This window comes from Ailuropoda melanoleuca, chromosome 3, assembly GCF_002007445.2.
Source record: "Ailuropoda melanoleuca isolate Jingjing chromosome 3, ASM200744v2, whole genome shotgun sequence".
NCBI classification, from domain to species: Eukaryota; Metazoa; Chordata; class Mammalia; order Carnivora; family Ursidae; genus Ailuropoda; species Ailuropoda melanoleuca.
In genome coordinates this window covers 37,226,959-37,241,852 of record NC_048220.1, presented here as the reverse complement: position 1 = coordinate 37,241,852, position 14,894 = coordinate 37,226,959, and the positions used below count along the sequence as shown (strand labels likewise).

The following is a 14,894-nucleotide window of genomic DNA, read 5'->3' as shown; positions in this document are numbered from 1 at the left end:
GTTAACCAAAACAGTACAATCTAAGAGTCTCCCAAACATTATGTGATACTGACAGAGCTTTGTCAAAACATACTTTATGTCCTTCTGTGGATGTAATATTACATTTAATGCTAGGTGACTGGATTGCACTGTGGTATATAAGAATCTACTTAAAAGATAACTTTAAGATCTATTTAATACTGTTACCACTCTTACTCATCCTCTGAGTTTTGTGGGGATAAAACTGTGCTTTTGTTTTTTGGTTTTTGTTTCTTTTTTTCCCTTAATTTCCCCATCACCACCAGTCTCGGTGTGAACAAAAAATCTGGCTTCTCTTGAAAGCTGGGGAGTTTGGGCAGGGTCTTGAGGTAGAAACAGCAAAAACACTGAAGCTTTCTGAGAAAATATAATTTAAAACAAGAAAAAACTCTGATGATTAGCTTATGGTAACAGAAAACCTACATTCTTGCTCTGAGATTACACCCTTTACAAACAGCATATATTTAAACCTGGATGGAAATGGGATGAGGAAAGCTATAAGCAAATGCCAGGTAAACAAAACCAGAAAAATCGAAATACAAATATACAGAGCCAAATTACTATTCCAGTCAGCAATGAAACAGTAATGATTCTAAAATATGCAAGTGAAAAATAAAGTGACTATTTAACATTCATTTTAATAAACTTGTTAAGCATTTGATAATAAAAAGGATATTTTCCATTAACTTTCTTTTTGTAAACTAAGAAAGTAATCATCTTTGATAAAGAAAGTATAACTTTGTTTTAATAAGTAAATAAAGCATATTATGTGTTTAGAAACCAAACCCTCGAACACTAGAGAGAACAACAATATTCTGAAAATCCAGTTTATTTTCCATGTGTGGACAGATCCAGTCAGTGTGATCAGTTTTTCTGCATGTGTAATAATTTATCAAAATAAGTTTTCCCACAAGACTCTTCCATCAACTCTGAAAGTCCTGGTCTGACAACAATACCCAAATAAAGTTCTTGAAAATCACCTCTTAAAATTTGGAAGAAAGTGTGTCAAGTCTTCCTGTAACGTTTACCGAACTACAAATGGCTAAAGAGCAATTTATGTTTTAAAAGGTGACTAGTACAACACTTGAGTTCAGGAAATTAATGTTTTAGTGCACTTTGCTCCAGTTTTAGCCAACATGCTACATTGTCCTTTTGGGGGCGGGGGGCACAAAGTGGGCTTCAGGATTTCCATTGTACGAAAAAGATATGACTCTGCAAGCAAAACAGTGTAAGCTGCCTTTTTTTCTTAAGACCTGGACATTTTAAGACAGAAGCTTTGCAAAACATTACACAATTTTTTATTATTAAATGAGAAAATCTCATTTGTTACATCGTCACATTGCTAGTCAGAGAAATGCTGCAGTGATGAAGAAAGTCAATGTTGGATCAACCAAAGTCCTCATTTCTACAACATTCATTTACAAAGAAATAATGTTCAACACAGCCCAACACAACATTCTTGGTTTTCTTCAAAGTGAAGTCCCTCAAAAAAATCATCTTCTAATGGGGTATTTTACTACATAAATTATAGTTCTTCATTTTTACAATTCACCCCAAACTGTATGAGAGATGTATCACACTAAAATTTCTAAAGCTGTCAGGAAATCCTTCACACATCGTCATCATCTGATGTGTCACTGCTACTTGTCTCTGTGTCATCATTCTCAATAGTGGGTTTGAAAGTGCTGTTTTTCCAGGGTCCAAACTTGAAGTCACAGATCAGGCCGTTTTTCAAAATACCATTTTTCCTCAGACCATTCTTCTGTAACTGAAAGACCAAAAATAATATATTAAAATACATAATCTATCCTCCAGGGGTTACTTTATAAATTAAGAATACTGTTAATAATTCAATGTAACCATGAACACATTAATAAAATTGCATTCTACCCTGAAAATTCCAGGTATCATTTCTGGAAAACTAGTTAAATACAGTTTATTGATCCAACTGTCCTAAGGAAGCATTTCCTAGGAATAAATCCTTACCTTTTAGAGAACCACAATTAACATCTACCAAACCAAAGAGTAAATAAATAAAATTAGTGTTTGTTAGCATAGTGGAAAGAGCACAGATTGTCAATCCAGACAGGGTTGGCATGGATATAACCCTATCACTTGTTAAGGTACTAAAAAATCCGTTCCAAATTTTCACTTCCTGAGGTGAAAGTTGTACTGAATACCTTCAGATGCTAACCAGAATAAAAGCAGCAGCCATTAAGCTTTAGCTGTTATTTTTATTATTCTGACCAAACTGGACTATTCCCTACAAAGTGCTTTATTCACACTTTGCAGAGTAAGTAGAATACAAACTATTCCAGCAGGTTAAGTATTCTAATAAGGTGCACAAAATAACAAATTCAAATACAGCCCTTTGCTTAACCACAGAGATTCTAATACTGGGGGAAAATAGTCTTCCATTTCTGAAAATGAGAAATCAGAACTAAAGGGGTTAGATGGCAATAAATAAGAACCTGGCCCAAAGATCACAAATTGTGGGGGGTGGTTGATCCAAATTAGAAACAAAATTTAAAGACACGAAATTAAGTTACATTAATAATAGTAACATTATACTCTCTAGTAACTCTGGTCTTCTGAATTTCTTTCATGAAAAATGAGTCTCTGGTAATTTACACCATTAAAATCTCTGAATATAACCTTCTTAAGACCAAATCCACCTATATATCATTATTTGAACCTGTCTAGAAGTTTCATATTATAGAGCGTTTTCTTTTCTTTTTTTTTTTTTTGAGTCATTAAATCTTGAATATTAGGTTAGGATCCAAACGAAAAGAGCCACTTATATCACAGCTCATTTTGTTATAGACTCTGACAAACAAGAAATAACAAGTCTCGAGTCTCAGCCCTCAATTTTCCTTTTGCCCTATTTCTCTATTTTCCATAGCAGATTTTCTTTTCTACCTAAATTATACAGCTTACCTCCCTTTCACTCTGAACAAATAACCTCATATACCTTTACTGCGAAAAACCAAAGCCCACGTACGTATCCCCTGGTGTTCTCAGCCACTGTGATGATTACAAATACACCTTGACTCTTTCTTAAAGCTACATCTTTACCATTCCCCAAAGTTCTATCCTTGCTTTTCACATACTTATAACATCAATGCTACCTCATCTTTCCACAGCCTGAAATCAGCTGGAGAACTTTGATTTTAAAAAAGGGGAAAGGGGGCACCTGGGTGGCTCAGTCAGTTGAGTCTGACTTCAGCTTAGGTCATGATATCTCAGGGTCCTGGGATGGAGCGCCATATAGGGCTCCACGGTCAGCCAGGAGTCTGCTTGTGCCTAACCCTCTGCCGCTCCCCCCATTGTGTGAACTCTCTATTAAATAAAATCTTTTAAAAAAAGAAAACCTAAATCTTTTTCTCTGTTTTTCCTAGATGTCTGTACTGTCCCCACAAACATCTAACTTAGCATGTTCTTTTTAAAAGCCTTCTAAAAACCAGCTCCTCCTGTACTGTTTAAAATCATACAATTATCAGCTCATAGGTTAAAAATTTCAAAATCCTGCTGATTCTATTTCAGATCTTAGTTTCATCAAGACCATTTTTTACTATCATTTCTCTACTTTAGGCCCTCATTTATCCCTCCTCTAATTATTACAATATATTCCCAATAAATCAACCTGATTCTGGTCTTCCAAACTACCCTTCCAATGTATACTTTGGCTCGTCCTCTTCTGCTCTCACCTTCAATATTTTGAAATCAACCCCATTCTGCTCTATATGGAAATCCCTCTACCTGCACTAAAATGTCACTCTATGAAGGCGCTCATCTATGTAAAAGTCCATAATCTCTTGGGTGTAATTTAAAAAACGTTGAGTTTGAAATCAGAGTCTCCTCTGTTATCAGATAAAATATAAAACCTTTAATAAAGAGCATCAAGCCCTAATGGTTTTTCAGGTACCAGTGTCAAATGATATGTCATCGTTAACATAAACATATCCACGTCCTTATTAGTTCACAAAAATTTGGACATTATACTTACATGCCACTGCTCTCCAACATAGAGAGTGCAAAAAATTTTTGTATTACTCTGTCGGATTTTATCTGCCTGCCTCAGTTATCACAAAGTTGAAAGCCAACTATCTTGGTCAGACAGTATCTGTGTTCTTTGGAACTACTAACTTATGGTAATGGTACCTGGTGGCTTTCACTAGATTCAGAACAAACTGTTTAAACAGATTCACAAACTGGTAAATCCATACAATGGACTACTTTCAAAAGGACAAAAGCAGCCAAATCTAAGACTATACAGTACTTGGTTCAATTACTAAAACATGCCAGAGGCAAATTATGGTGACAGAAAACAAATCAATGTCTGCCAGGGATTGCAGCTGGCAGTAGAACTGAATGCCAAGGGGGATGATGGTTATACCTCTGTCAAAACTTATCCCACTGTATGCTTAAAGTCAATGTTTTTATGTAAAATATACAGTATAATAAACAAGACAAAAAATCCCTTAAAACTATTACCCTGCATCAGCTTCATAACCATGTTATGGAAAATACCATGGTTCACTAAGAATTTCTGAATAAAAAATTTAAACTGGGAAGGAAGAAATATGAAATTGGAAAAGAAGTAAAATGATCTGTTCACAGACAACATGACTTTATATGCAGAACACCCTAAAGATTCCACACAAGAACGGAGACTATAGCAAAGTTGCACACTGAAGATCAACACACAAAGTCAGCTGTGCTTCTGTCACAATGAATAATCCGAAAAGGAAATAAAACAATTCTATTTACCACAGTACTAAAAAGAATAAACACTTAGAAATAAACATAAGGAATAAACTTAACCAAGAGGCCAAAAATTTGTACAATACTGACTATAAATTACTGCTGAAAAAATTTTAAAAACACCAATAAATGTATAAACAGTCCATACTCCTGGATTAAAAGACTTATTACTAGGACATGAATATTATCTAAAGCAATCTACAGATTAAATGCAATCCCTATCAAAATCCCAAAGGTATTTTCTGCAGAAGTAGAAAAACCCATTCTAAAATTAATATGGACTCTCAAGGGATTCCAAATAGCCAAAATAATGTTTTAAAAACAACAAAGTTGGAAGTTTCACGCTTCCTGGTTTCTAAACTTATTTCAGAATTGAAGTCATCAAGACAATGTGGTACTGGCAGATTATCAAAGAGAAAATGCCAGTGGAATAGAAAGCCCAGAAATAAACCCTTGCATATATGGTTGATCCCTGAACAATACAAAGGTTAGAGGCACCAACCTGCCCCCTCCAACCCCATGGAGTCAAAAATCCATGCTTTACTTTTGACTTAACTAACTTAACTAACAGTCTACTGTTGACCAGTAAGCCTTACAAATAACAGAAAGACTGTTCTGTACACTTTTTGTATGTTATACATTTTATATACAGTATTCTTACAATAAAGGTAAAAAAATGAAAATGTTTAGACAATAACAAAAATACATGTACAGTACTGTAAAAAAAATTTGCATCTAAGTAGACTCATGCAGTTGAAATCTGTGTTCTTCAAGGAGCGATTGCATACTCAAATGATTTTTTACAAAGTTCTGACAGATATATCCAAAAGAATGAAGGCAGGTCCTAACAACACAAACAAAAACTAACTCAAATGGATCAAAGACTTAAACCTAAGAACAGAAACTATCGAACACTAAGAAAAAAACACAGGAGAAAAGCTTCATGACATTCGGTTTGACAATGATTTCTAGAATACGATAGTAATAGTAGGGGGGACTAAGGAAAAAAACTGGTAAACTGGACCCCATCAAAAATTTAGAACTTTTATGCATCAAAGAATATAATCAAAAAGAGTAAAAAGGCTATCTACGGAATGTGAGAAAATATTTGTGTATCACGTAGGAGTTAAAAATCCACAATATATAAAGAAGTACCACAACTCAACAACAACCTGATTTAAAAATGGGCAAAAGTACTTGAATAAATGTTTCTCCAAAAAGGATACACAAATGGCCAATAAGTACAAGAAAAGATGCTCAACATCACTAACTAATACTGAAGAACAAATTAAAACCACAGTGAGATACCCACTTGGCAACCATTAGCATAGTGGTAATTTAAATAAATTCTTGAGCACCATTGGTGGGAATGTAAAATGGCAAGCTACTGTGGAAAAATGGTATGGTGGGTCCTAAAATGTTAAACAGATAACCATATGATCCAGCAATTCCAATTCTATCAAACATTTCCTAATATTCTTTCAAAAAGGAAACAATGGAGACAAAAAACAAATGTTTCAGAACTTGTAATATTTTTATGCAAGGAAAAGGATAAAAGGTGAAGCTGGGGTGCCTGGGTGGCACAGCGGTTAAGCGACTGCCTTCGGCTCAGGGCGTGATCCCGGCGTTATGGGATCGAGCCCCACATCAGGCTCCTTTGCTATGAGCCTGCTTCTTCCTCTCCCACTCCCCCTGCTTGTGTTTCCTCTCTCACTGGCTATCTCTATCTCTGTCAAATAAATAACTAAAATCTTTAAAAAAAAAAAAAAAAAAGGTGAAGCCATCTGGGAAGCTACTCATGCTTTTTACTTCTTATCCCCATATTATTAAGAAAAAAAAATGTCTGGAACATGACAAATCATAGACATATTATTTATACTAATCCCTAAGCACTGCAGACTGGTTTAAACCAAAAGCAATTCTGACATATACTGTGATGTCTAATAAATTCCTAAAAAGAAAGGTGTAAAACCTCCCTTCCCTTTAAAAATGCTTAGTATAATATGTTGTTCTGATTAAGGAAAGACAATTCAAAGTGAACTTGTATGATCCAAGTCCCCTCACCTGTTCACTAATAACCTGGAATTCTCTCATTTCATCCTCAGTTAAGGGAGCGCATGTTTCATCATTCTCACTGTCTTCTTGCCAGCCCATCTCCTTTAACAATCTGAAAAGAAGGTAGGGAAATAGGTAAATTTAATTTAGAGCTCCACCCAAGTAGGGTAGTACCATTTCTATTGTGTCCAAGAAAACACCATCCAGATCCATTATACAAAGTCCACAAAACACATAAAAAAGAACTTTATGCTTTCAATCTTTCTGAAAATGAACACGTTAAGATTAAAGCCCAATAAACTGTTAGAAAAGATTAAGAATCAACTGTGCAATTGCTTTAACTTTGTTGTCAGAGGTTCTCTAGGCTGGAAATTTGCAAAAGGGTCTCTAGCTCAGAAACTGAAAGAAAAAAAAAACTGCTAAAAACTTAAAAGTAAAAGCAATATTCCTCTTGGTTTTCTTTAATATCATCACAACCTATCATATTCTTAGCTACTCATGAGGTTTTTTACTTTGAAATGGTTGAGCTATCTTACCTCCTACTTCACATTTTATAGTGTATTTATCTGTTGATATCACCTCTTATGTGCATGCCAGTCATCAACCTCAACACATATTTCAATAAGAAAGGGGCACTGTGCTCTACAGTAACATTTCTCATATTTAGCTCTTAACTAGGATGTAAGTAAGTAAAATAAATAATATGGTTATACTCTTTTCCTTCCATTTTTAAAGAGAATACCTCCATCTTAGGCAAAGAGAGCTTAAAAAAAATCATTAGCAGGGAACCAATGACTTTTTTTCAGTCAGGCAAATATGAAAATCATAGTCATAGCTGATGCATTTGACTCAACTATTTCAAAGTCTGTTTCTTATACAGCCACATATATTGTACTGATCTGTCTGTACTGGTGTTTTGATAATTATCTCTCTTACGTATTTGTTATTCTATTTATACCTACTCATCTTTCAACTTGAGTCTGCCGCAAAGGTCTTGTACCTTCTCAAATTATCTCACAGAATACCAGTGTTCAGAGAATCTGAATAAATTTTAACACAACACCCTTATTTTACATATAAAGAATCAAGATGACATAAGTAAAATAACTTCCCTAACTTGATGGCAAAGAAGCAGAGAATTCCGGTTTTCTCCTTCCAAGTTAGTTTATATTGCACCAAACCCTCTAGACCAAAATGTCACAAATTGTTGTCAAGTACTATTCCTCTCATTCCTTTCAATAGTTTAACGCTTGTTTTCCAACACACTGTCTTCGCTCTTCATAGCTTCTTATGGAACGGCATTTCCATTCCCAATGCCACCTAGTTCAGAGTCTACACATCTAGATTGGTAAAACAATCAAACTACTTTTGCTAGATCCTTTCTTGTTTCACTATTAAAAAATGAATGTTAACTAAACAATAATCCAAATGAAACAGATTATTTCAAACCGTATAAAAGACAAGCATTCCTAAATGCCCAATCTCACACCTTTCCCCTTCCTTCCAGTGGATGTTAACTGTAAACTGTTTCTGGAATAGCTTTCAAAACAAATACTTTGCGCCCCACAGTTAGTAATATACTGTGACAGTGATCTGTACCTTTGCTTTTTCATTAGCATCTTTCCTCATTCTCTCAAACTATTACCATGTCACCCATATACCTTAGACTTTTACAATAACTACCCTCTGCTAAGTGTCTCCAATTGCTTCCCACTTCCTAAAGAACAAACTACTTAACTTTAACACCATGACCACAAATTCAAATTTCTTACATTAGAAAAAGCATAGGTTTAGATGCAGAGGACGTGGGTCATAATTTCTACTCTATCATAAACAGGTATATAAGCCAAAGGCAAATTCCTTCACTTCCCTGAGCTATTTCTTCTTCTCAGGCAATGAAGAAGCTTTAATAGATCTAAGGCCCTGCCTCTTCAATGTCATCTCTAATTCCATTAAGGACTACGCACTCCCTCAAGAAAGCTCACTCACTGCCCCCTAAAACAAACTAGGTATGTATTCAACCCTAAATATCCCTTTCACACCCACTTCTTGTCCTATTAATGTTTCACTTTTAAAGATTTAATTTAGCTCTGGGGCGCCTGGGTGGCAGAGCGGTTAAGCGTCTGCCTTTGGCTCAGGGCGTGATCCCGGTGTTATGGGATCGAGCCCCACGTCAGGCTCATCCGCTAGGAGCCTGTTTCTTCCTCTCCCACTCTCCCTGCTTGTGTTCCCTCTCTCGCTGGCTGTCTCTCTCTCTGTCGAATAAATAAATAAAATCTTTAAAAAAAAAAAAAAGATTTAATTTAGCTCTGAATTACTCCTTCTGACTGGTACTCAAGTCATGAAATCATCCTAAACTCCCTTGAATTTCTCTGGCACTCATTTGATGCTTTCAACAACTACCCCCCCCTTCACATTCAAGCTATCCTCACTATAGTGATGATACATTGAAACTTGACAGCAAAACTAAGAATATATATGTTTTTAATATTTTATACACTTCATATATTTTTCATTTTATATTTTAGTTTACACATGTGAACTAAGAATTGTCCTCCTTGAGAACTGTATCACTGACACCTGATTTGTTAAATTCAACCAATATAAGTACTTAATATGCACAACTTAAGAATCACAAAGTTTATAGGAAATTTGAAGCCACGGAAAAGAAGTTATCACTCCATTTTCAGAGAAATAAAACCCAAAATCTAACAGAAGGCATCAACTTTGTTACCTCAAAAATAATGTATTAATGTGCATCTGTAGAACACTTACAAACATATACTATACAAAGTACAAAGAAAACTCAAGGTAAGAAATTTAAATTAAAAGGGTTCCAAAGTAGTGACACGTTTACTTCCTCTTTTTATTGACTTGGGATCCTTTTTAGCATGTGCAACATCTCCACAAAATAATATAAAGTCGTAAAAAAAAAGAAGACATATAATGAAATATTCAGGTAGTCATCACTGATAATCTCTTTATGCACCATGGGTTCCCCACCAAACGCGCCCCCCCCCAAGAGTTTATTCCAATTTTGGATCTCCTCTTCTTGCTCTATTTGGCTTAGTTTCTAAATCCTATATCTCCCATTTTCTCCTGTTAGTAGTCAGCAGAGGACCAAACTTTGTTGAGGTATGGAACGTCAAGTCTCTCTTCCCTGCATCTTCATGGACCAAAGGAAAAAACCACCAAAATGCTTTCTACACTATGTCTGCAGATGAAGAAATAATAACATTAAATCATTCATTGTAGGTACACTGGGGTTATAAAAATATTTTCTAAGTAACTGTGGCTCACTCAACCTTCTTTTGCTAAAAAATACTGAAGGTAAACACAAAAACAAAAAGATACTAAGCTTCGACTTTACTATTAAGTTTCAATTTTTACTACAGCCTTAACAGTTTCTACAAGTAAATTATTTTAACTTTATTCTTTTATTGCCTATGCTTCATCTCCCTAAAAATCTCATCTTTTACTATCATTAGAACATCTGGCTTGTATACTTTCTTTTCTCTGCACAAGACTTGTTCTCTTCTATCAACTGTCTGACTAGAAATATTTAATGACTACTGGTGAGAATGGAAACTGGAAAAACATCTTCGAGCACTAACATGGCAGAATCTGATTATTTTAATTATGTGTGCCATCTGACCAATGAACTGCATTCCTAGTAGTTTTATACACACACAAATATTTAAGGATATAAATACAAGGATGTTCACATGGGCACTATTTTTTTTTTAAGATTTTACTTATTTTTAGAGAGAAAAGAGCACAAGGAGGGGGGAGAGAGAGAGAGAGAAAGAAAGAATCTCAAAGCAAACTCCAGGCTGAAGTGCAGAATGCGACAAGGGGCTTGATCTCATGACCCTGAGCCAAAATCAAGAGCCGGACGCTGACCTAACTGAGGCATCCGGGTGCCTCACACAAGCACTATTTGTAAAGAACAAACACAGGGAAGGATCCCTGATCGATAGGTAAATAGTTTCATGAATTACATCCATACTACAGAATAGTAGCTTCAAAGGAGGTATACAGTATTCTACTAGAATAATGGGAAAAAATACTGAAATGTTTACTTACACCTATCTTTTTAAAAAGGAATTAATGTTTACTAGTTTCTGCACATATGACATTGCAGCCATTACTCAGTCTAGGATCAGAGTCACAAGTCAAACTATATCATGAGGTAAAGGGAATTCTACCCTTTGGGGGTGGGTCTAAAAACCCCATGTGGTTACTGAACCATTTATACTAAATGCACAGTAACAAAATATAGCTTGCCCAAGCAAGTGAATTTAAAGATACTACCTAGTTAAGTTAGCGTTAAATTAACTGTCATCAAATGGGCATTCACATTTATCATCCACCCAATAAATTATTTTAGGTAAAAGGAAGCCCCAGTTAGTATAGGAGGATTACAAAATTAAAACAAATGCCTGTGTTCTCATATACAACAGTTACAGCCACATCTAAAAAGAGCAAGACATGATTTGGTAAAGGGGAACAAAAACGATCATGGAGATAAAGAATAATGTATGAACTGGACCAGAAAGACAAAGACTTAAAGGGGTGTTTAATATAAATTTTTTAAAAGTTATTTCACAGAGGTATAGCCTACATCCCCACTGTCTTAGAATTAAATGAAGTTCTAAGAGAAATGGCATTAAACTAAACAGAAAGTAAAGTCATTTTATTTATTTGTCAGAGAGAGAGAACACAAACAGGGGGAACGGCAGGCAGAGGGAGAAGCAGACTCCCCCCTGAGCAAGGAGCCCGACGTGGAACTCAATCCCAGAACCCTGGGATCATGACCCAAGCCGAAGGCAGACGCTTAATGGACTAAGCCACCCAGGCATCTCAGGATGTAAAAATTTTTAATGGAAAAACAATTCAGTTTACACAAAGCAATTACAGGGTAATATATCACAATATTAAGTGTACATATTAGAATTGTATTGCTTTAGTAGTTACACTGAAAAACTGCAAAAATATGTATGGAAAAAAGCCTATAAACATGGAATCTGTAAGGGTGCTTGGGTGGCTCAGTTGGTTAAGCATCTGCCTTCATCTCAGGTCAGGATCTTAGGATACTGGGATAAGATCAGCCAGCCCCCATATCAGGCTCCCTGCTTAAAGGGAAGTCTGCTTTTCTCTCTCCCTGTGCCCCTCCTCCAGCTCTTGCTCTCTACCCCCCTCTCAAATAAATAAGATCTTTAACAGAAAAAAATGAAAACTGTAGACTGAATAGTAATCTAAATTAGTACTAGTATATATGGTAAAGAGGGTCATAATTTCTCCCTTCACGGTGCTTGAGTGAAACCAGTTGAACTGTATTTCTTACTACAATTAAAGCTTCAATAAATCTGCTTAATTAAAACAACAAAAAAATCAACAGGAATTAAGAAGTCCACAAATCCTTCACTTACTAATGCTGAACCATGTGGTTTATTTCAAGACCACATAAAGCGTAAATCATTTCTACAAAATACCTGCTCTTACCTCTAGAATCATAGGAGAAAAAAAACGTAAAAGTTCACTCTGGACTTCATTATTCTTCAATTCTTAGACTAACTCACTTAAGCGTTCCCTATTTAAAAACAGTTTAAAGACCGTAATAATGAAAGCACAACTACTCTTGAAAGTTTGCAACAAAAAATAAATCACATGTTGAAACAACTGGATATCCACAAGGAAAAGGATGAATTTGGACCCTTATACTTCACAACATGCACAAAACGTACAATAAGGAATAAACGGGAAAAAACTGATAAAAATGACTTCATTAAAATTTAAAGTTTTTCATTTCAAAAGGGACCACTGAAAAAGTGAAAAAACTCAGAATGGGAAAAAATATCGGCAAATTATATAGGATTAAAGACTTATATTCAAAATATGTACAGAATACATACAGAATACATACAGAACTCTTACACAAATACAATTTAATAATGGGCAAATACAATTTAATAATGGGCAAAGAATTTCAACAGATTATTTCTTCACAGAAGACATACAAATGAGAGCAAGTAGTTGAAAAGATACTCAACACAGTCAACACTGATTTTTAAGGGAAATGCATTATCAAGAACTACAAAAAGATACCACTTCATATCCATTAGAATGGCTAAATCAAAGACAGATGGTAACAGGTGTCCGTGAAAATATGCAGAAACTGGAACCTTCATATATGGTTGATGAGAAGGTAAAATGGTACAGTCATTTTGGAAAATAGTTTGGCAGTCTCAAAATGGTAAGTTTACGTCCTAGCAATTCCACTCCTGGTATCTACCCACCAAAAGAACTAAAAACATGTCCATACAAAAACCTGTACATGGAATGTTCCTACAGGAGCATTATCCAGAATACTCACCAAGTACAAACAACTCAATACTCATCTAAACTTATGAACAAAGTGTGATAGAGCCATACAGTGTACTGTTATAAAGATACACAAGGTAGTGATACACGCTACAACGTGAATCTTGAAAGCATTATGCTAAGTGAAAGAAACCAGAACATAAAACACTAACGTATGATTCTATTTATACAAAATATCCAGCAAAGGCAAGAAAATAGATTAGTAGTTGCCTAGGACATGAAGGAAAAAGGAGAAATAAATGCAAATGAGAACAGGGCTTCTTTTAGGGGAGATAGAAATGTAAAATAAATGTGATGACAGTTGCACAGCTTTGAATACACCAAAAATCATGTAACTGTACACTTAAAATGGGGGACACTTGTGGTAAATAGCTCAATAAAACCGTTAAATAAATAACATTTCTATACTAATATCAAAATCCTGGGTGTAAAACATGCAGAAAAAAAAATAAAAATGAATACTAACCTGTGTTCTGCCTCAAGTGAACTGGAAAGAACATCAGTTTGTGGGAAGGTTGAAGACCGAATGATCTGCTGGGAAATTACTGAGGCATTGCCATTCTCCTGTGGAATTTCATTTTCATCAAAGTTTCGGTTTATATCCCTTTCTTGGTGAGGACTGTTGCTGTTATGCAAATTAAATGAATCGTCATCCTGATTTTTAGGGAGTTAAAGAAAAGAATGAGTTAGAGAATACACAGCTGTTGAAATCTCTGATAGATTCTGGTTGGATTTCCATATAATACATAAATATTATCATCAATAAATTTAGGAGACCTCGGAAGATATAAAATTAAGCTGTGAAAGATACCCACAGCTTTCTCACTGTCTTCACATTTATTCAAGAAAGGCAAATCAACAGGATGAGGTAAGCAAGATGGACAACAGAAAAGAAAACATTATTTTTGCATAGAACAAGAGAATGATAAAAATCTACTTCAGAAAAGAAGTCATTCTTTATACAAATAGTAAACTAGCCTTCCTTTCAGGAAGATGACTATTTTGATCAAAGTTTATTCAAAGGTCTTAAATGATACCTGCCCAAATATTTCAATGACATGTGAATGTCAAACCAAGAGTTACTGCTAGTTCAATTACCTTCTCTGAGCCAGCATGACTTTCATCTTCATGTTCCTCTTCTACTCTGTCCCTTTTCAATGCTTTCAAAAATTCACTCTTCTTATCAGTGCGCATACGTGTCAGTTTGGTTAGACGAGGCTGCTGATTAAGTTTGTCAACAGGTGAAGAGGAATTTGAGCGATTACACTAAGAAAAAATTCAGAAATATTAATACGTAGACAATCTCAATATAAAGTTAACAACTACCACAACTTCCTATTTCACCCTATTCACAATACAAAATTGATTTTTATTTTATTTTTTTATTTTTTTTTTTTTTTTAAAGATTTTATTTATTTATTTGACAGAGATAGAGACAGCTAGCGAGAGAGGGAACACAAGCAGGGGGAGTGGGAGAGGAAGAAGCAGGCTCATAGCGGAAGAGCCTGACGTGGGGCTCGATCCCAGAACGCCAGGATCACGCCCTGAGCTGAAGGCAGACGCTTAACCGCTCTGCCACCCAGGCGCCCCCAAAATTGATTTTAAAGTCTGTTTTCCCCATCCCTGTTTTATTTATCCCAATGAATGAGTAAACAATAGAATTTTCTTTAAAA

General features: G+C 35.2%; 1 protein-coding gene across 2 annotated transcripts in view; it reads right to left on the bottom strand.

Annotated features, from left to right (window-relative positions):
• Positions 1-831: 831 nt before the first annotated feature.
• GPBP1 (GC-rich promoter binding protein 1) overlaps positions 832-14,894 on the bottom strand; it is a 71,993-nt gene continuing 57,930 nt past the window's right edge. For both annotated transcript variants that reach the window (XM_011236084.3, XM_011236085.3), the window contains 4 exons: positions 14,320-14,487; positions 13,688-13,875; positions 6,847-6,949; positions 832-1,786 (listed from right to left, as the gene is read on the bottom strand). In XM_011236084.3, coding sequence (XP_011234386.1) covers positions 1,628-1,786; positions 6,847-6,949; positions 13,688-13,875; positions 14,320-14,487 — 618 coding nt within the window. In that variant the 3' untranslated portion in view covers positions 832-1,627. The remainder of the gene's footprint in view (positions 1,787-6,846; positions 6,950-13,687; positions 13,876-14,319; positions 14,488-14,894) is intronic.